The sequence below is a fragment of the Semicossyphus pulcher genome, unplaced genomic scaffold (assembly GCF_022749685.1).
Source record: "Semicossyphus pulcher isolate SPU_LCO1_2020_fin unplaced genomic scaffold, fSemPul1.0.p SCAF_14, whole genome shotgun sequence".
Classification (NCBI taxonomy): Eukaryota; Metazoa; Chordata; class Actinopteri; order Labriformes; family Labridae; genus Semicossyphus; species Semicossyphus pulcher.
Window position 1 is genome coordinate 29,985,665 of NW_027211648.1, and position 21,618 is coordinate 30,007,282.

At 42.3% G+C, this 21,618-nt stretch overlaps 1 protein-coding gene across 1 annotated transcript; it reads left to right on the forward strand.

Annotated features, from left to right (window-relative positions):
* The first annotated feature begins 940 nt into the window (after positions 1 to 940).
* On the forward strand, positions 941 to 15,543 carry LOC138590839 (mitogen-activated protein kinase kinase kinase 7-like). Its single transcript, XM_069661232.1, has 14 exons — positions 941 to 1,148; positions 2,445 to 2,555; positions 3,183 to 3,248; positions 3,341 to 3,386; positions 3,604 to 3,742; positions 3,919 to 4,043; positions 5,948 to 6,076; positions 6,209 to 6,339; positions 8,636 to 8,720; positions 8,800 to 8,930; positions 9,301 to 9,439; positions 10,299 to 10,360; positions 10,941 to 11,056; positions 12,816 to 15,543. Exons 1-14 carry the CDS (start codon positions 1,083 to 1,085, stop codon positions 12,985 to 12,987), a joined length of 1,518 nt encoding a protein of 505 aa, XP_069517333.1. The 5' UTR covers positions 941 to 1,082; the 3' UTR covers positions 12,988 to 15,543.
* Positions 15,544 to 21,618: the final 6,075 nt, after the last annotated feature.

Sequence of the window (21,618 nt, forward strand, 5' to 3'; positions counted from 1 at the left end):
TTAAGGGTAAGTATTACAAGTTAATAGTACTGTATACAAATGCGTAGTCCATCTTTGTACATTGTATTGGACCAAATGATAAGATGCAGATATAGCCTCTAGGCTTGTAAAGTAAAGCCAATGCAGAAACCTGCATTCTTTCTAATGGCCAGCAGAGGCTGACTCCACAAGTCTCTGAGAAAATGAGGCTACTTCTGATTTGATTTATCACCTCAATAAACTAATGAGTTTATGGTCCCCCCCATCTCCTTCTTGTTCAGATGCGGTCACTTCTTGATCCATAAAAAACAAGATGGCGATGGCCAAAATGTCAAACTTGAGGCTTTAAAGAACAGTTAAAATGGGTGAAGTCACTGTGGTTATGTCCATTTCTTACTTTCCTTCTGTGTCGGCCAAACAACTGGAACCTTCAACTGTTCAAATAAACCGGATAATTCAGATTTTTGATGCATGTTTGGACCTGATTGCAGAGGGAAAAAACAGCACAGATTTACAGGACGCTTGATGAAGAAACAAGGCCAATGTGTATGTGTGTGAGTGAGAGAGAAGGGGCTGTATGCTGTACAGACTGTACAACACTGCAGGCTACACAGTATTAGAGTATTAGTAATGGAAATATTGTTTGTCGCCCCTTGTGGAGGCTCTCAACCACGTAGAAACAAAACAAAGCTGCATTCAAGACCTCAACTCTGCTGAAGGCTTGTTTAATAAATCGTACCACCTCATTATTTAACCATGAATCTTATTTAAGACATCCGATGTAAATATTAGTTACGATCGGTGCTCTTAAATCACTTAAACGACGGTTAACGTGTCAGAAATGCTCCGTTACGCCTTTTTCCTTCTCCCTGTGCGGTGAGACGTTCACGAGCCCTCAGACGTTTCATTGACACTGCGCGAGCCACTGCTGGTTGCTGCCTACTTCCTGAATTCACCGCAACAGATGAAAACGGCTGTTTAACCGGAGCCGAAACACAACACAACGAAGCATTTTGTCCCGATAACCGCAAGATAAGCCCCAGGATTTAACTCGTCCACCGTCGGCTCGCTTTGAGGACGGTCCCCGCCGCTCTGTCGCCGTGATGGTGGAGACTCCAGCCGGGTGTCTGTTTGAAGACATTCAGTATGAAGACATCCAAGTAGAAGCGGTAAACTTAGTGACCTAAAACAGAGGGAGAAAAGGCTTTAACTCATGGTAGCTGTGCAGTGGGGCTGGGGGAGAAAATGTTCATGTTGTAGGAGTTTAAATGCAGATACGTATTCTGTCTTTTCACGAACAAGGTTGCTTGTATAACTGTACCGTTTACTGTCCTTCAATGTGAGATACAGTCAGAGTTTATTTCAAGGAGGTCTGAACATGAAACATGACTTTTGAGTCTTAAATGCGTCTTTAAAACCACAACAAGGCCCTGGTTTAAACTGTTCAACTGCAACTGTAACTACTTTAGTGCTAAGATTGTAAAATTACACTTTAAACTTCAAGGACAAGAAAAGTTTGAGCATAAAAACACCCTCCTGATATTGAAGGGGAGTATTTCGTCTTTATCAGAAAAAGATAAACCTGTTTTGGGGCGTCAAGGATGAAAATGAGTAGTTGGACCCCTTTTAACTCCCCTGTTTCTCCCCTCTTTGTGCAATGTGTCATTAATAGGGATGTATGAGCACTTTAAAGAAATGCTTCTTACAGTACAAGTTAAATGACTTTCAAGTGTAAAAGTTCTTGGTTTTTCCACTGACAGGCTCAGATTGTTATTCTAAGTGTGTGACAACATGACAGAAAGGATCCCTACAGAGATAGACCTTTTTGTTCAAGAGGACGAAGATTTCTGTTAACCAGAAACAGACATTATATCTCCACAGCCACCAGACTCCATTGAGAAAAACAGTCATTTTACCTTGCAGAACACAAGAGTTGCTGGTCCACTGCTGCCTCCTCGATTTGTTAGTTTGTATGTCATTGTGCGACTTTAATGTTTCAAGTTGTTAGTTTGGGTAGAATATAATATTTGTGTAACACATGATAGCATACAAAAATTAAATGATCAAAGCAGCGGTAGGAAAGCAACTCCCTTGTTCTGTAAGTTGAAATGACTGTATTTGTCAATGGAGTCTGGTGGCTTTGAAGAGAGTGATGTAAACAGCTGTTTCTGGTTGAAAATACACCTTCTATTTAGACCATGTGTAGGAGTGTCCTAACATGTCCAAGTGGAAGAGTTTTATAATAAATCTTGAGAACATGTATCATCAACGGAGCTGACACTGGACATTCATCTCTGCCGTCCTGCATCTGCTGACACATCAGCTGCTTCTTCTCTGCTGCAGCTGATGCTTGAACACTTTTTTACACTTTATCATGACTTCTCCATTGTTCCTACTCTGCATGGGTGGGACTTAGAGTACAATCCTATTCCCAATTTGAATGTTATCTTCTTGTCTCTCTTCAGGCTGTTGGCAGAGGGACGTTTGGAGTCGTCTTTAAGGCCATTTGGAAAGGACAGGACGTGGCGATAAAGACGATAGAGAGCGAGAATGAAAGGAACGCTTTTCTTGTTGAGGTAAAGAGAACAACTTTTCTTCTGTCTGCAGGTTTTACTTCAAACCACTCTTACAGCACTAAGTTTGGTGCTTTAACAGGAGAGAGTGGTAACCTTTTCAGAAGTACTGTTTTATTTGGAGCAAGAGAAAGAATAAACCATCTTGAAATGTTGATTTTGAAGTTTGTTTTTATTAGGCTACAAAGATAAAAGTTGAATGTCCTAAACACAAGCAGCTGTACAAGAACTGTGTCCTTTTAAAAAACAACCAAAATATGAAATTAACTCAGGGACTCTCTGATCAAAAATAAATACCAAGAAATTAAACGTTCTGTAAATCTTTGCATATGGATATTACCCAGTGCTGTGCTCAAGGGCTCTGAAGGTTTAATGGATGCTGTGAGTGTCTAAAGATTTAAACCAACACATGAAGGCACAACAAAGCACATAAACTCAGCAGGAAGTGTTGTTTTTAAGAGTTTGTACTGTGCTTTTATAGAGTTTTCAACATCGGTATGATTGTCAAAGCCATTACATAACAAGTCCATAATACACGTTCAGCCAATGCACCCAGGTAAATATAATGTGCTCTAATGTAATACAGAAAGAGCATAAAGGATTCATGGTGTCTGTTGTGTTTGTGCACAGCTCCGGCAGCTCTCTCGGGTGAATCACCCGAACATCGTGAAGCTGTACGGCTCCTGTGACAATCCAGTAAGTATTGAACACTCATAATGTGGCTGTTAAAGCTGACGAGTGAAGGAGGACAAACTTCCTCCTGAATATTAAATGATCTGTGTTCTCAGGTGTGTCTGGTGATGGAGTACGCAGAATGTGGCTCCTTATATAACCGTAAGTCACGTTTCATATCGACACAATTCCAGAAGTTTAAACCAAAAAAAACCCCAAGAATTGTTTGAAAAGACTTGTATTGTATTTATAAAAATATCAGGAATAAACTCATGTGACATGCATGGAAAAAACACGTCATTCAAAATAATAACAAAAGTTTATAGTTTTTTCCATCATGTCTCTGATCTTATTCTTTGCTTCTCTCCGTCACTCACAGTCCTGCACAGTGCAGACCCTCAGGCTCAATACACAGCGTCTCACGCCATGAGCTGGTGTCTGCAGTGTGCACAGGGAGTCGCATATCTGCACGCTATGAAGCCGAAGGCCTTAATCCACCGGGACCTCAAACCTCCAAAGTAAGAGTCTCTCTCTGATCAGACAGAAGGAGCTGCACAGCTCAGAGCTTTATGCACGGAGCTGATTGTTAATCGACGATCATGAGTCCTGAACCTTTTCTTTCACAGTTATAATTTGCACAGCGCAACAGGACATCAGTGTAAGTCTGTAATCTGTATCCTCTGTTCTCTGTCAGTCTGCTCCTGGTGGCTCGTGGGACTGTGCTGAAGATCTGTGACTTTGGAACAGCCTGTGATATTCAGACCTACATGACGAACAATAAAGGCAGCGCTGCCTGGATGGCTCCAGAGGTGTTTGAAGGTAAAACACAAGTGCTGCTTTAACTTCCTGTCCTGGAGCTCTGACCGAGAGCTGCAGAGTATCTGTGTTGTTTATCAGGTAAAGTAAATATTTGTGTGCATTTGTAATTTCAAGACTTTAATTCACTAGAGATGGAAGGGCAGGATTGTTAAGCCAGTCTGGGTGCAGAGTTATGAAATAACATCAGCCACGTAGGAGAGCTGTAATGTGCAGAGCCCCTCTGGTGACATTTGAGGGAAAAAAATAATGCGTGGCCACGAGATAATAGCGCATAGCAACGCGTTGTGTCTCATATAAACAGCTCCAGCCTGGGTTCAGTGTGCATAAATATTGACGCATCCGCTCGTCAACTCAAACAAGACGAGAGCAAATGAGAGCAAACGGGCTTCCTCAGAAACTTCTGAATCTCATGATCATCATGAACACAAAGTGTTTTGGGAATCTTTAGACGGAGCAGAAAGCAGGAGCAATTGCTGCACAATCCATGGTGCTATTAGTGGCTGCAATCCATTCTCAATGAATTCGTATTAACAGCAGCTCATAACCATTTTACAACATTTTACACTTTAACAGACTTCACTCTGCAGCTCCCACAGACGCGGCCTATGAGCAGGTCTTAGTTTATAGACGACAGAGCAGCGAGGATTCGACGAGCACATGCACCAACATCGATGCACACTCAACCCTCGTCGGAGTTTATGTGAGACACAACGCATGGCCATGACTGAATTGTCTCAGGCCACAGATTACTATCTTGTGGCCATTAGACAGTAACCTGTGGCCACGCAGTATTATTCCCCCCCTCAAATGTCACCACAGGGCCTCCGCAGTAACGCTATGAAATTACAGATTAATATGAAGTAGCTGGCTGATATTTTAAACCCTTAATCTTTAAAAAAGATGTTTTGATGCACCAGATTATGAGTAAGTGTAATTAATAGTGTCATAATTGTAAAAAAAAAAGAAGATTAAAGTTGTAAATGTGCCAGAAACAAACAGTTTATAAAGTCATGACTTTGAGCATGAATCCTCTCATGCAGCAGTCAGCCACGACCTCGGGGTTGTTTGTTGTCTCCATACAAACAACAAAACGACTGAAACACTGATTTAAAGTAGTTTTGTATGTTCTGTCTGGAAAGCAGATTTGTTTCCTCTCAGTCTCCGTCATGAGGTCGTAGGGTAACTGTCATGTGTGATGTAACCCCTGGGGTCAAACGGGGAGCATAGAAACGTGTGTTTCTGCAGCAGAGGGTCGCTCAGTCTGCTTCTTGTGTGCAGAGGAAACAGGCTAAATCTGCTCCGAGCTCCGTGCCATGCACGCCTGTGTGAGCAGCAGACAAGAGAGACAGGTGAATCAGAGGGAGGGGGCCGTGAACCACAACCTACTTTAGGGGGGGGTCACGGCTCAAAAAGGTCCCTGTAAACACTGTTTTAATAGTTTTTGTTTCTCAATAATTTGTCTTTTTTTTTTCTGGCAAATTGACGACTTTAATGTGAGAATGTTTGAGTTTTTTCTCAGAACATTACTCTTCTCCTCCAGCTCCGGTTTGTGGCCCTAATATGCTGCTGTAGATCTACAAACAAGAAAACAAGTGTAAACAAAACCAAAGTGAAGCAGTGTCGGCCGTGCAGATAAAATGTTGCACTCTTCTCTGTTATTTGGTCACTAACAGATGTCAGAGTGGTTACAAGCCAACGACATGCTGAATGATTATAGCACCTCCACTTTCATTTTCCACCTCATCCACACTTTTTGCACGTAGGCCAATAGTTAGAGTCACCCTTACTGCCCTCGCATAAAGCTTTGTTTTAGAGTTAAAATGTGACCTAAAATGATCATCGATGTGAAACCCTGATATATGATGTGATATATAATAAGCATATATATGTTGTGTGTTTCCCAGGCAGTAACTACAGTGAGAAGTGTGATGTGTTCAGTTGGGGCATCATCCTGTGGGAGGTGATCACACGTAAGAAGCCCTTCGATGAGATCGGAGGCTCTGCGTTCTGCATCATGTGGGCCGTGCACAGAGGTGAGTGAAAACCTGCTGAAACTGCACTTCTCTTTGTGATGATTCCTCTGACTGTGATGTAACTGTTTCTCACACACTGAAAATGAAAGGGTAACCCAGCTCCTGACAGACTGAGTGTGTGGTGTGTTGCAGGAACGCGGCCTCCTCTGATCAAAGACCTTCCCGAGCCCATAGAGACTCTGATGACTCGCTGCTGGGACAAAGAGCCGAGCCAGAGGCCGTCCATGGAGGAGGTCAAGAACACCATGAGCAGCCTCATGAAGGTAAAGAAGCATCGCTGACTGACTGTGTACAGGATAAACAAACTAAATGTAACATATTAATTAGCATGAGTAAAATCTGGCCTGGAACACAGACTTCCAGCACACAGTCACAGAGCAGGAAACAGACAGGAGAGGACTTTAGTATGATGTTTGCGACGACAGAGAGATGGACTACAAAGCGAGATTAAAGGGTAAAGCGGGTCTGTTGAGGCTTAACCCAGGGTTGTCTGTGTCACAAAGCTGGCTCTCTTTTAACCAGGCTAAATCACCATGGTAACTTTGCAAAGCTAACCTGGTTGGGACCAGGTTCTGTTCAGAGTTGTGTTCTGTAAAGCGCCGCCCTGTCATTAATAAAGTCCTGACGACGTTCTGTACAGGTAACATACGTAGCTGTGGTTATGTGGAAACTTTTAACACCAGAACTTAAAGCAACAGAACGAAGCCGTGCAGGTACAGTAGCACGTACTGTAACATTGCATCACGGAGCTTATGCATTCAGTTAGTGAGGATTATGATATGACCCCCCCCCCCTCCAGTCTCCCCCTTCTTGTTTTTACCTGTTTGGGTAAATGTCAGCAGATCAGCAGATCAGTAAGAGAACGATGAAGACACAGCATCTGTAAACACTGGATCACGTTTCTATGCCTGCTTCTCACGGCTGGTTTTGCAGCTAAAACTCAGATAAAATTGACGAGTCTGTCACAGATTAAATGAAATCAGTAAATCAATTAGTTAACAAGTTATTTCCTCGCTTTTTTCATGAAGTGAAAGTATCTGACCTAACGACAGTTCCTGTCTATACTCCTGAAACCATGCGAATCATTGTTACAGTTTCAGAGTTGGACTTTGTCGAGTTGTTTCATTAGAAATAAACGTGTGATAAAATAAATACATCAGTTTTAACAATCATTTCTTGCAGCGTTCCTCTCTTGCCTCTTTGCAGCAGCAGTGTTGGAAAAATCCGTCTTTGTCCAGGATTGGTTCAGACAAAATGTCACTCAGCACAATATTCCAGCTTCTTCTGTAATGACTGCAGAGTAACAGCTCCTTCCCTTCTTATAGCACTTTGAGACAGAAGACCTCAGATTCTGACTAAACAACAGGAAGCACTTTATCACACTCAACATGTCATTAGAGCACTAGTGATTAGTCAGAGCTTTAACTTGTTTTATCGCATTGTCCTGTGTGTGTCACATGCTCATCATCCTTAATCTCATCTCTTTGTTACAGAGTATAATGTAGCACACACACACGCACACACACACACACACACACACACACACACACACACACACACACACACACATACACATACACATACACATACACACACACACACACACACACACACACACACACACAGGCTAAACGTCTTTACGATGAGCTCTTATTTACCATTAACTTACAACCTAAACAACAGTTCAGAATCAGTTCTCAGTAAAGGCATGATCATATTGACACACATGGTCAGAGATGAAAAGTCATGTTGATCACAGGATTGTCCGTCACGCTCCTTTCTCTGTGAGCGCGCTCAGAGCCTGAAGCCGTTAGCAGAGTTAGCAGAGAACGTTCAGAACCACCTTCATGATACCTGTAACCTCTAACTGGTGCTGTAGGCTTTGTTGAGCCAGTTTACTTAAAGAAAGCCGGGGTGGGCATGTTGAACTTGCTTAGCACTGTAGTTTAACCCTCAGACCTGCACAACACAAAAAACTGAAAATACAACAAACCAGCAAAACCAAAGTAAGCCTCTGACATAACAAAGAAACAGAAAACTTTGGCCTCATGTTCTAGACCAGCAGGAAGCTCAGATAGAAGGAGAAGAACTACATACTGTCAAGGCCAACAACAACAACAAGATGGCGGACGTCAGGCGCAGAGCAGAGCTGTTTCATGATGATACCTACACGTCAGTAGGAGATAAAGAATCCTTTAAATGGCGTTTTAAGCTCTACAGTCAGCATGTGGGCAAGTAGTACAAGAGATAAAACACAACACAGTTTTAGCACAATGTGCTGCAGAGCTCTGCTTTCAGTCATCATGTTTTGGGTTCAAATCCTCCATGACTAAAATACCGTGTGAATATAAAAACAGAAAAACCAACAGAACCAGGCTAAAGATGGAGGGACCAGTCTTCTTGGTTCTTTAGGTCAGACGTTTCAAACCTCTTGAATTACACAGATTTACCTGAAAAATACGCCTGAGTCTCTGAAATAACCTAAATAAACATATCGACGTGGAGGTTGATTAATTGATTTTTCTCTGGCTCACTATGTGATGTGTTTGGATCTTCCAGTACTTTCCAGGTTCTGATGAACCGCTGAAGCTCTCTCACCAGTCATCAGCCAACAGGAGCGGCTCTTCGTCAGCCACAAGCACAGGTATGTGACCGCTCTGCAGCTCCTAACAGAGTCAGATCCGGTCAGAGCGTTTTACTGACCGTGTGCGTTTCCTCCGCAGGCTCGTACGCCGACTTCACCTTCAACAGCAACAGAAGCGACGACAACTCGGATCACAGGAACTCGACCGGCCGAGAGGAAACGCTGAAGAGTTTCGACGCTAAATTTCCTCTTCAGTTCAAACCCTCGAAGGTGATATGAGTACGCTTACAGTAAACTTTATTTATGAAGCACGTGTCAGGTAAGTTATTGAGTGCTTTGCCTAGCTGAACCAGGAGTAGAACAAAAGAGCTGCAACGAGACATTTGAAACTTGAACTAATATAATAAATGTGGATGAAAGAAAATAAGATAAAACAGATGAAACCTTTTGGGAATAAAAAGTTTAAGTTTAAAAAGATGTGACTGATTCTGCAGCCTCAAAATCCAGTTCTAACCCCAGTCTTGTGTATTTAAAAAAAATTAAAAGTCCAATATGAGATCAAGGTGTTAGCGTAAAGACTGATCAGAGTCTGTTTTGTTCGACCCTTTCTTCTGATTGTCTCCCCTCTTCTCCCCCTCAGACGGCCACACTGCGCACCGGTCTGTCCAGAGTTTCCAGCATCGAGAGTCAACCAGGACGCTCTCAAAGCCCCACCCACTGCACCAGCCCTGTGACCACCACCGGCCAATCAGAGCTCAGGATGACCATCAGTCCCACAGGTAAGACCCTCGTGAAGAGGGTGACATCTGCGGTCAGAAATGTACTTTAAATGGTGAAATTTACCCGAATGTTGCATGTGAGCATCGCAAGCTTTAACGTTTTCGTCCACGAGGGAAAATTTGTCTCGCAGCCAGGACCAAAAAAAACAGCGATAACAGCAGACATACCAGCGTACAGAGACATGAAGGGACAACAGGAAACCTTGGGTTGGTTTTACCATGGTTCATACCATCAGAAGCTCCCAGTTATCAAACTGTTGTATATTCTAGGACCACCTCGAAAATGAGAGGGTACATCTCAAGGGGTTCCTAGGAAAGTTTTCACAATAGACCAAAGCAGCTGATTCACAAACGACTGCTTCCAACTGCCTAGCTCCATTTACCCAACTGTTTGGAAGATTTTAACAGTTCAAGGGGCATTTTAAAGCAAAGGGTGTCAAATTAAGAACATTTTAAAACATAAGATGCAAGGAGAACAAATCCTAGAAGAGGAGAAACTCAGGATTCAGGACACTAAAGAACACCTATGAGGAAGGTACTCACAAGTTTAATGAACCAACACTTTGACCTTCAGAATAAAGGTGGTGGTTTATTCTGAAAGGTGTGACATGGGTCTTAGACACAACGAGAAACATGAAGAGTGATCTAACGCTACAGACGGACACTGCAAAACTGAAATCCATGTTGCACTGTCCACTCTTCACCACCGGGGGGCAGTACAGTGCAGCCTACCAGTGTTTGTAGAGAGAACACAAACCTGCACGCTTTCAGAGACATGACACATTTGTGTGTGCGTGTGTGCGTGTGTGCGTGTGTGCGTGTGTGCGTGTGTGTGTGTGTGTGTGTGCGCGTGTTTTAGCCACCAACGGTTTGGACAGCTCCATACCCCTGGCCTACCTGAATCTGGATCACCAGCTACAGGTAAGTAGACAAACACTCCCATCACTGTTGTCTCCTCTGTTTGTTATAAAAATGTGTTTATTTATTTAAATTACACGAATCAATTAACTATTTATGTACCAGAAAAAACCTGCGTCAGTGGGGCTTTATCCATACACACTGCCGACCTCTGACCCTGTGGAGGAGAGCAGCTGGGTGCATGCAGATGGACTTGCACTTGGCATTTATGGAAGTTTACGTGGTGTACAAACAATTGTGAGAGCAACACAGTGACGTTCTCTGAGTCAGAGTCAGAGCTCGGTCCAAAGGGTTAAAAAGGAGATTTCCTGAGGAACGTCTTTAAAGACAGAAGCAGTCGATCTCAGACTGAGATAAAGACCTTTTTTTAGATCACAGAGCAACTTTAAAACTCTTTGAATTAACAATAAAGAATAAACTAAACAATATAAAATATACCTAGTTGTATCATTACCGTTTCTTTCATCAGTTTTGACACCATTTCTCTCATCCAGTGGTTGACATTGTCTTTCATGAGGCTTGTGAAGCCTGTGTCGACCTTGCTCAGGTGTATTAATCAGTGCTGTGTGTCTTTGTGCATCAGCCTCTCGCTCCGTGTCCGAACTCCAAAGAGTCGATGTCCGTGTTCGAGCAGCACATCAGGATGGCTCAGGAGTACATCAAGGTCCAGTCCGAGATCTCGCAGCTTGTTCGCAGGAAGTAAGTCGACTCACATCACCTATTTTATATTTTTCTGAAACCCCGAAAGCTTTGAAGAAGTTTTAGCTGTGTAACGGATCACTTAACTCACGGTTCGGATCGTATTTCGGATCAGCAAGAAAGAAAAGTATGTTTATAATAACGTTAACACTCCTATGACTGTCACTCTTCATCTAAACTGAATAACGTTTCTAGATGCAGCTTGATGTAAAAACAATAACTACATCAGTCTTAATTATTAAAAGCTGCATCTTTGTAATATCAGTATCAGACGGACCCACCATCAGTGAACGTGACAAACTCTCATTAATCCTTCTGTAGTCTTGTGCATTACAAGTGTTTTCACTGCAGCAGTGGCTACATGTGACCTGCTCAGCGTTCAGCAGATGTGTGTGTATTTTTTTTTAACTGTCTACACCTGCACTACATCTGCTGTTTAAGCCACAGGCAGGAACACAAACTGTGAGCGTTCTGAATCTAACTTTGTGTAAGAGCGGTACCAGTTAGTTCATATCCACACATGACAGCAGGCTGTGGGACGAAGTCACGTGCTTTGAGCTCACGATTGTTATCACAAACAACCGCCAGCTTGTTCCTTCGAACTAAATGCCGACGTGGTGAGAGCGAAAAGAGAAGAGCGGATGCCCGGCTGCACCTCTCGTTAAAAATATCACACAAACGCACCACGAAATCGGTCTCAAGCTAGGTTTAGCATCGCGGGGAAGCTTGTTTAAGGTTCAACATTCAACTGACTTTGGTGTCGAATATCGAACTTGAAACTTTTACTGTTGATTAGGTTCGACCACGGCATCTTATACGTCCGCATGACACATCAAAAATGTACTTTATCATCATGATGTTAAACTTTGCATCGGTCCGTGGATCACATGCGTTCCCAACCGTGGGGAATGATCCGTACGGATCACCGATAAACTGTTATCCCTGACACCAATATTAAGTATTAAAAAAACATCTTCTTTAATCTCGAGTCTTTCAGTTTAAGAGTATGACTTATAGATTACACATTCATTCTAAACCCTGCCCTCGCACTTAACTAGTCCCTGCTTTCGCTTAGATTTGCTCTGCTTGTGTTAAACCATAACTTGTACAGATTTCCTGAAGTCATGTTCTGAAACAGAAAGACCAGGCTCATGAATAAAGATAGATAAAGGCCTGAATAGCTGCTGATTTTGTAGTAAAAGGGAGCCTTTCCTGGTTGAGAAGATCAATAACGGCATGATAACTTAGTACGCATCTAACGTGCATGTATCTTGGTGCAAGGATCAGAGTTGCGTTGTGTGTTTAATCAGTATTCAATACCTGATTTTCTTCCTGTCTCTACGAGTTTGTCATTTGTGAAACGTTCAGTTGCAGTGTGGATTTCACATCACTTTCCTCTTTGTTTTTCTTGTATAAAACTGTTTAAATAAACTAGAGAGACAATGATTCAGTGGTGGCCGGACAAGACGGTCATTAAATATCTCCCACTCTGCATGTCTGACCTTGTGCTTCTGTGGTCATTATGTTCATGTCACTGCGTTTAATTCAGATTCAGGAAGTGTCACAGGTCTGACCTCGTCTGATTACGGTCGTGACTTAACGCAGAAGTGACCAGAGTGCTTATTCATCATGAGACTGACATGTTCAATGGCCTTTGGATGAACATAAAAGGCTTCACGTCTGAGAGGAGTGTTAATGATCTGTTCCTGTCCATTTCAATAATGTCCGTGATGTACTGACAGAGCGTCTCTGTGTGCAGACAGGAGCTGATGTCGGAGCTGGAGCAGGACCAGAGGGAGCAGCAGGCTTCATCCAGACTCATCCAGGAGCACAGCAAGCTGCTGGAGGCCAACAGCAGCCTGTCAGCCGAGTGTCAGGGCTTAAAGAGCAAACTGAGCCTGATCAAGAGCCAGAACCAGCACCACAGCTAGGACAGGAACTGGTCCGTGTCTGCTCCATCGTTTTTTACCATATTGTATTCTATAGGATGAGAGGAGTCACTCCACGAACTGATCAGGAAGTGGGAAAGCCCACAATCCTGATGAACATTTAACTCTCCATAAAACTAAGTATCAAAGGTCCACCTTCCACTTTTGAATGAAACATAACTTATAGTGGTGGTAAGGCAGCTATCAAACATCTTCTTGGATAAGTATGTACAAAAATATCCCGGATCCTCTTGGTGGCTGTTTCCTGACATCTGAAAGCTGTTAAAGGAAGATTCTGGTAGTTTAAAGCCTCAGTTTTTTATCTCCTAGTCGTGCAGTTTTCTCTGTTTCGAGACATTTGGAAAGCCAAACTCTGAGCAAGAAAACAAAGTCATGGAGGCAACAGTTATGGGAATAAAGACGAGGATGAATCATGAGTGAAAAGGGGCAAGTAGACGGCCAACAGCTGTGTTGCTTTCATGTGCCCAATCAAAGTTGTTATTCTAAGTGTCCGACAACATTACTCAACAGAGATTGTCTTTTTGTTAAAGAGGAAGATGTTTTTACATCCCTTTTTCAAAGTCACTAGACTCCATTGACAAATGTAAGTATTTTTACCTTAGAGAAGACAGGAGCTGCTACTTTACTGCTGCCTCGATCTGGTAGTTTGTTTGGAATATATTGTGTTGGATTCAAACCGTTTATTTAAATCACCAAAGTCACAAAATGACACAAACTAACCAGCAGAGGACGTGGAAGAGCAGCAACTCCCTTGTTCTGCAGGGTAAAATTAATGTTCTTGTCAGTGGAGTCTGGTGGCTTGAAAGAGAGCGATGTTTAAAAAAAAATCTTCTTCCTCTGTAACAAAGCAGCCTGGCTACTGCTGCGCGATTGCAAGGTTAATAAAACAAACTAACTAACCAAGGCAGCGGTAGAAAAGCAACTCCAGTGTTCTGCAATGTAGAATTACCATTTTTTTCAATGGAGTCTGGTGGCTTTGAAGATCCATGACAGTCTGTTTAAATGCTGCCACTGAAGCAATCTACTGAGGCAATCCCACTGCCTATCTGTCACTTAGACCCAGAAACACACACCAAAAGTAAGTATTTTACCTTGTAGAGGACAGCAGTTACTACTTTACTGCTGCCTTGATCGAGTAATTTGTAACAGTAAAAACAAAATATTGTGTTAGATCCAAACAAATTATTGAAGACACCAGAGTCACACAACGACACAGAGTTGCTGCTCTACCACGTCCTCCACCGGTTAGTCTGTGTCGTAATGACTTAAAGGTACATCACTCTTTTCCAAGCCACCAGACTCCTTTGAGAAAAGCAGTAATTTTACCTTGCACAACACAGAAGTTACTTGGCTCCTGCTGTCTTCATCGGTTAGCTTAATAACACAAACAAAATCACTGTTTTTCTGAATGGAGTCTGGTGTGTTTGCAGAGAGCGATGTAACGTCTGTTTGTGGTTAAAACAATCATCTTCCTCTGTAACAAAAAGGTCTATCTCTGTAGGGATCCTTTCTGTCATGTTGTCACACACTTAGAAGAACAATCTGAGCCTGTCAGTGGAAACAACAAGAACTTTTAGTGGACGACCTTTGACCCATCAAGTATTACGTTTATGCCATTACAGCCTGTTTCACTGCTGCCAATCTAATACAGCAATTCCAGTACTTATCTGTCAATTGGACCCAAAAATATTTTAAAAAGAAAATAGGGCCCACAGTTAAAAATACCAGAATATAATGCTATAGACGGGGCTAACTGGTAAATAAAGAACCAGTAATTCACTCCCAGCAGAGAGCACCAGTCGAGAAGGTGTTATCACCAGAAAAAAGGTAAATGAGATCATTCAGTGGTGAGAGATAAAGCAGCTACCACATCCTCTTGACCTTTTTAATGTTCCTTTCGATCTTTCCCGATGGTGTTGATATGGTGAGACCAAAGAGACTGAAACAGATTTATGCTCTGAAACAGACTTTTATTCTGAAAAACCTGAGAGAGTGTCAGGGTTTTTCCTTTGTGGGGTTTGATGATGACTTGCCTTCTAACATCTATCAGTCTTTTATGAATTGTTGAAATGTATCTACAAGTGTTCTTTGTAAATTCTTACTTTTATATATCCAGTTCATCACACATGTTGTGTTTATGAGCAGAGGAAAGGCATCATTATAACCCAGTGTTACTGTGAAAACGAGACAAACCAAAGGACAGAAAAGCTTTTTTTAAAGCTGTTTTTAACGGATGAAATGATCAACCTGGCAGATTTTATTTTTAGCGGTTCAATTTATATTTTCTTTAATCACTTTTTCCCACAGTTATATTTCACAGAACTATATAAACATTATTCTGCACTCTGTTAAACAAAACTGCATGTGTTGTTTTCTCACTTTAGTTTGTGGGTACTTTAAAGCTTTGGTTCAGACGTTGCCTTAGATTGATCCTGTACAGATCTTTTTTTTAATTTCAGTTTGTTGTACGAATTTTGATTGATGCCTTTTGATTCCTGCAACATTTGCCCTGTAATTTTAAAATGTACAGACTGCCATTATATGCTTTTAGAAAGTAAAAGAAAGTTTGTAGTATTTTGGAAGTTGTCCTAATTTTACCACGTTCACCGTTTCGTCTGAAGGAACATTCTGTGTCGTGATGAAACTTTTAAAAGTGGAGATTGTTTAAGGATGGTTCCAGTACTTTTTCAAACCCGAGCCCTATTTTAGGGTCTTAATGATTTGAAGGTACACCGCTGTCTTTAAAGCCACAAGACTCCATTGACAAGAACAGTAGTTTTACCTCACAGAAAACAGGAGTTACTTGGCTACTGCTGCCTCAATTAGTTAAGCCGCTTTGCCACTCAAAAACCTGCTAACACTCGGCTTTTTTGTTTAGTGGGAAAGGTTACAATCTGCATTCAGACCCGGGTCTATGACTCTGCAGTAGACCTGGGTAATTATCGCCTCGGCTCTGATCGGCGTTGATGGGAACACAAAACCTGTGTCGATAAGCTAATCTCCGCCCCCTTTCCGGCGCGGTGCTATGCTCCGTCAGTAACTTCTGCGACTCCTTGTTATCTCAGTTTTAAATTCCGTCCGTCCCCGCCCGAGCAGCGCTCGAACATCGCTCCAAATTTGTCGGCGCTGAGTTTGATAAACAGACTGAATGAGTAACAGATACAATAAAGACCTAACCACCGTAACAGCTTCACTGGTTACTAACCCTGTTGCGGGCACGTTTGTGACGTCAGGCGGTGACGCAGCAGAAGAGAGACCGACAGGAGGATACTTCACTGGCAATGGGAAAACATCTACAAGCAGGTCTTCCCCGGCCGAAAAAACCCACGTCAACACGCTACATTTCAGTGGGAAAGGGGTGTTAGTTTTTTAACACAAACAAACCAACCAAGGCAGCAGTAGACCGGTAACTCCAACGTTCTGCAAGTTAGAAATACCATTTTTTTAAATGCATTCTGGTGTGTTTGCAGAGAGCGATGAAGCTTCTGTTTCTGGTTCAAATAAATCCTCTTCCTCTGTAACAAAAAGGTCTATCTCTGTAGGGATCCTTTCTGTGATGTTGTCAGACACCTAATAATAATAACTTTATTTAAAAACAAGAGTTTACAAAGTGCGTTGACAACGAAGCAAAGCAAAACAGGAAAACAAGCAAATCATAAAACCAGCAGATCACAAAAACAGGCAAGGCACAGAATCCGCAAATCACAAGAACCCAACAACAGGAGAACCCACACAACATGGCCAGGCCTGAGACCCAGGGGACAAAGTCGATACAATAAATAGAAATAAAATACCTAAACCAAATAAAAGAGAGGAAATAAAGCAAAAGAGAAATAAGAGCTGTAAAAGCAACCAAATAATGATAAAACAATAAAAGGACATAAAAGAACTAAAAGCAAATAAAAAGATGATAAAGAGAGAATAAAGTGAAATAAACATTTCTAAAAGATAGATAAAAGCCAATAAGAAGACGACATCACATAAAAGCAAGTCTATAAAAGAGAGTTTTAAGAAGAGATTTAAAAGATGTCACTGATGTTGCGAGCCTAATCTCCTCAGGCAGGTCGGTCCAAAGCTGAGGGGCCCTGATGGCAAAGGCACGATCCCCTTTGGTTTTAAGCCTCGACTTTGGGACGACCAGAAGGCCCCCACCTGAGGATCTAAGGCTGCGGGCTGGCTCACATGGTGTTAACAGCTCTATGATGTAGCTTGGAGCCAGACCCATGCGTGCTTTAAAAGTGATCAGTAAAATCTTAAAATCAATTCTAAAGTCACGGGAAGCCAACGCAGAGAAGCCAGGACGGGCTGATGTGATGCCGTCTGTTAAAACCAGTAAGAAGCCGAGCTGCTGCATTCTGGACTGTTTGGAGGCGAGAGAGAGATTTCTGATTGTTTCCAGAGAGCAGAGAGTTACAGTAGTCTAATCTGGAGAAGATGAGTGCATGGATTAAAGAATTACAATCTGAGCCTGTCAGTGGAAACAACAAGAACTTTTAGTGGACGCACTTTGATCAGTCTCATTTGCACCAAAGAATTAAGTTGCAGCCATTACAGCTGGAAGCAATCTACTGCAGCTGTTTTAAAAGTCCTAAAGAGACCAATATGTGTTAAAATAGTTAAGAAAACAACAACAGAATTCCTCATCACAACCCGTTAGACTTCTCCAGCATTTCTGAAGTGTTGAGAAGTTGTGAAGTTTCACAGTAGTTGCTTCATCACCAACAGGTCAGACGAGAAGTCTCAGCCTCAGCAGATCATAAACTGAAGTATTTAGTGCAGAGTTGGTGATAAAAGCTGCTGTTGGCCGCTCAGCTTTCAGTGACAGTGACAGCTTGTTGAGCTGACAGGCAAACAGCCAACAGTTACAACAGTGACTTTAAAACTTTTTAAAGGCCCTGAAAACTTATTTAGTAAACTGGAAGGCGAAGGCTTCATGAACACTTCATGTTCTGACAAACAAAAGAACAACTTTGTTTTTTCCCTGTCGAGATTTATTTACTTTCTCTGTGGTCCTGTCACTGGGATGAGTGGGCGGGGCTTAGTTGGAAAAAGCTGGTGTCATCATGTACTTCCTGTCCAATCTTAAATCAGTAGTGACAGCGAGGCTGAGGACGAGCCACCTGACACGCTCACACTGCTCTGTTCAGTCCACACAGAGATGCACGTCTGTTTTATTATCATACAAACAACTGCCAGTTTTTTTATGTGCTTCATTAAAGTCAGAACGAGGTTGTTTGATTTATTTGTAGTATTCTAATCAATATGCAGGACGGAGGATAAATCGAGCCAGTCCAGCTGTGAATCTGCTGAGCTCACTGTCCTTCCTCACATTCCTGCAGCCTCACAGCACACAGGTAACGGGCCTGTCCGTCAAACTTTACACGATTATCTTTGCTCCTTTACTCCACTGCGTGCAAAAAGAAGTCCGATCGTATAGATGAGAGCAACTTATCTACTTTCCCCAGAAGTTGTGGCCCCGCCCCTTCTTAGGTGAAAGCAGTCCCTCTAATATGAGTGGCGGTAAATAGGAATCCTGGGCTCTTTGACGATTTAATAACTTAAAATAAGAATCCCATAATTTAATAAGATTTATTTTTTTCACTGTTTTAGACACAATATTCGATGCAGAAGCTGAAAGCATGGGGCTGCAAGTGATTTCTGATCTGCCGGCAGCACTCGTTTTCACCCAAAAGGGGGCGTGGTCATTCTGGCGAACGGTAATAGACGTGTGGCTGCTCTCATCTATAGTTACGTACTCATGGTGCATTCCATTTGTACTCAGAAGTCGGAATTTCCGAGTTCCCAGTTGGAAATTTCAACTGGAACGTCCCCTGAGGTCGGATTTCCGACTCGGAAAATCGGAGGAGCCTCACCGACCCCGACCTCATAATCTCTGTGCATCACCAGTAAATGAAAGCTGAAGTATTAACTGTTTATTATCACTTCTGTCGTATTAGTGTCTCATTAAACCAGTCGTACTCACAGTAATGTCCAACTTCTATCTGTGGACATGTTATGGTGTTTGTATGCACAAAATACCGCAAAATGCGTTGTTATCCACTGCTATTGCTAACAATGGCTAACCTGCCTCGAGCTATCTGCGCATATAGCTTCTGTTAGCCCCTCTGTCTTATTTGTGTCGTACAAACAGTACTGTCCGATTTTGATCTGTGGACATGTTGTGGACCTCGTATTTGTTGTGTAGTTGTCTGTGTTCCAAGAGAGCAAGCACAATAACTGTTTTACTGGAGGCGTCCAACTTGGTTTTCCGACTTGTTGTACTGGAACGTGGTCAACTCGGGTGTGATGTGATTCCCAGTTCCGACCTCCGACTTCTGAGGTAAATGGAACGCACCGTTCTCACTGGATTTATGAGTTTATGGTCTCAGTCTGTAGTTTCAAGTCTTCTTCAACACAGCATGATGTTCATTTAGTAGGTGATGCTCCCATTGAGAGTCACACAGACCAGAAAGCAGGAGAGGGTTTAGGGCGGGGCTACCTGTGATTGACAAGCTGCTACCACAGCGATCTGTCGGCCGGGACAGAGACAAAGCACTCTGTATCATCCTCTCGTCCAAATATGGTCACTTCTGTCAAAAACCTAGATGGCAACGGTAAAAATGCCAAACTCCAGGCTTATTAATAAGTTGTTAAAATGCATGATTTACTCTATTTGTGTCCATGTAGCTGCATAAGAGAAATACTGACACTCTGTCTGAATCTGTGCAAACATCAAGCTGAAACTTCCAATCAAATTCAAATAATATGAAAATGTTGCAATTAAACAGATAAAAATAGCTTATTATTAATTCCAATTTCCTGCAAACCTAGCACCCGTATATTCACAACATGTATATCATTGTTTTCTAATTTCATGCTCAGTTTAATTCACACTATTAAAGCGGCTGTTTAACAAGATACAATTGGTTGAGGATAAGTTGGGAGTCTTTTGTTGATTTGTGGGTAAATTGAGAAACAAATGAGGTGAAACATTTTGTCCCAGAAGCCGTCCTCACGGCGAGCAGCCTCGGTGCAGCAGGTTAATGATGTTAGCAGTCGTTTCTACAGGAGTGTGTTCCTGCTTTAACTGCAGGACTGGATGTGAGGCTGCAGTTTCCATAGCAATGCAGTGGTTTTTATAGATCCCACTACTCCCTTCAATAACAGTTTGACATGCTCTGTGGTAATTTGGTTTCACACACACACACACACGCAGGCAGAGAGAGAGCGAGCTGCTGGATGAAAGGTTGGACTGCATTTGAACCCAGCAGCCTGTTACAACGGTAGAAATCATCTGTTCAATCAGTTCAATCTTTTTACTGAGTACAACAAGTCCACGATTTCTATCTGTAACTTGATACATTTGTTCTTCTTCTAAACACATGTATTGACACAGTCCCACTCATACGACATCAGAAAGATAAAGAAGGGGGTCTTAAGCACTTAGGCTACCCAAGGCTACATTAGCTACTGCTACTCGGGAACAGAACGCTGCAGGAGCCCCATTTGTCCACAGAGCTGTCAATCATGACGTCACACCCCCTTTTTATAGCATCAAATAACTAATTAAAAGTAAACTTGTCAGAAAAATGAACACTTGGACATAAATCAGCAGGATAAGAACTAACTATAATGACAGAAACCATGTTGGAGAAAAACACGTGTTTTTATAGTTTGACTCATGTCCCATCTGTTAACATGGAGGAGGCAGGCTTTATGAGCTATACTGCAGCCAGTCAGCAGGGGGCGACAGAGAGGGTTTGGCTTCACTTAGTCGGCCATCTTTATATGGTACAAACATAACAAACGTGAAACCCTGGATGACGTGCACTGGGTTTCACATCTGATGTGATGAAACTCTCTGCTTCTGCTGCTTTGATTTAAATACTTTATTACAGCAAATTTAATCTCTTTCTTTACACCATACTTGCATAAAACAATGAGTTCTATCACAAGCAGAGCAGATGGTCACACTGACTTAACCTTGATCTATAGAGACGTACCATGACATTACACCATCTCACATCAGACACACCTACTGTCCAGGGTTTGTTTCAGCAGGTTTCCGCCTGTCAGTGCACGTCATGACACTTTCTAACAACACAGACGTGGAGAGCCGTAGAATATGGAGAAGTTTGAGGAGCTTCTGGCATGGACTGTTAAAGCTCCGATTAAATGGATTTGGGGGTAAATCAGGGCCAGTACCTCATTTTTGCCGCAGGGCCCTGAGCAGGTTACTGGGTCATGTGTCAGTGAACTGTAAAATACTCCAGCTTAAAGATTTATGTCTTCAGTGGGAAGCAACGAGGCGAGGAGCCACAAACAGGGTAAAAATAGAAAAACAGGAGACATATTTTAAGTGTTTTATACTACATTGTATTCGTTAGGCACACATTTTTCCCTCTAGTGTCCTACGTTTTATTACCAGGCCGATGTCCCGGGAGCAAACAAGGATTCAGTGTTTTCATGAAGGATGTTTTGAAAGGTGTAAAAGATCAGTGATCGGGAACACCGACCAAACAATCTGTAGGTATGGGACCAGATTTTAGCACAGGAAGTGTTCTGGTTTCTTTTTGTAGTGCGTTTGTAGCACTTGTAGTATTGACTAATCAT

Excerpts from the sequence above, each read along its gene's own strand:
- LOC138590839 (XM_069661232.1), top strand. The coding sequence starts at position 1,083 with ATGGTGGAGACTCCAGCCGGGTGTCTGTTTGAAGACATTCAGTATGAA. Across the intron at positions 3,743-3,918 it reads CGGGACCTCAAACCTCCAAA|TCTGCTCCTGGTGGCTCGTG; the intron begins GTAAGAGTCTCT and ends GTTCTCTGTCAG. Across the intron at positions 9,440-10,298 it reads GATGACCATCAGTCCCACAG|CCACCAACGGTTTGGACAGC; the intron begins GTAAGACCCTCG and ends CGCGTGTTTTAG.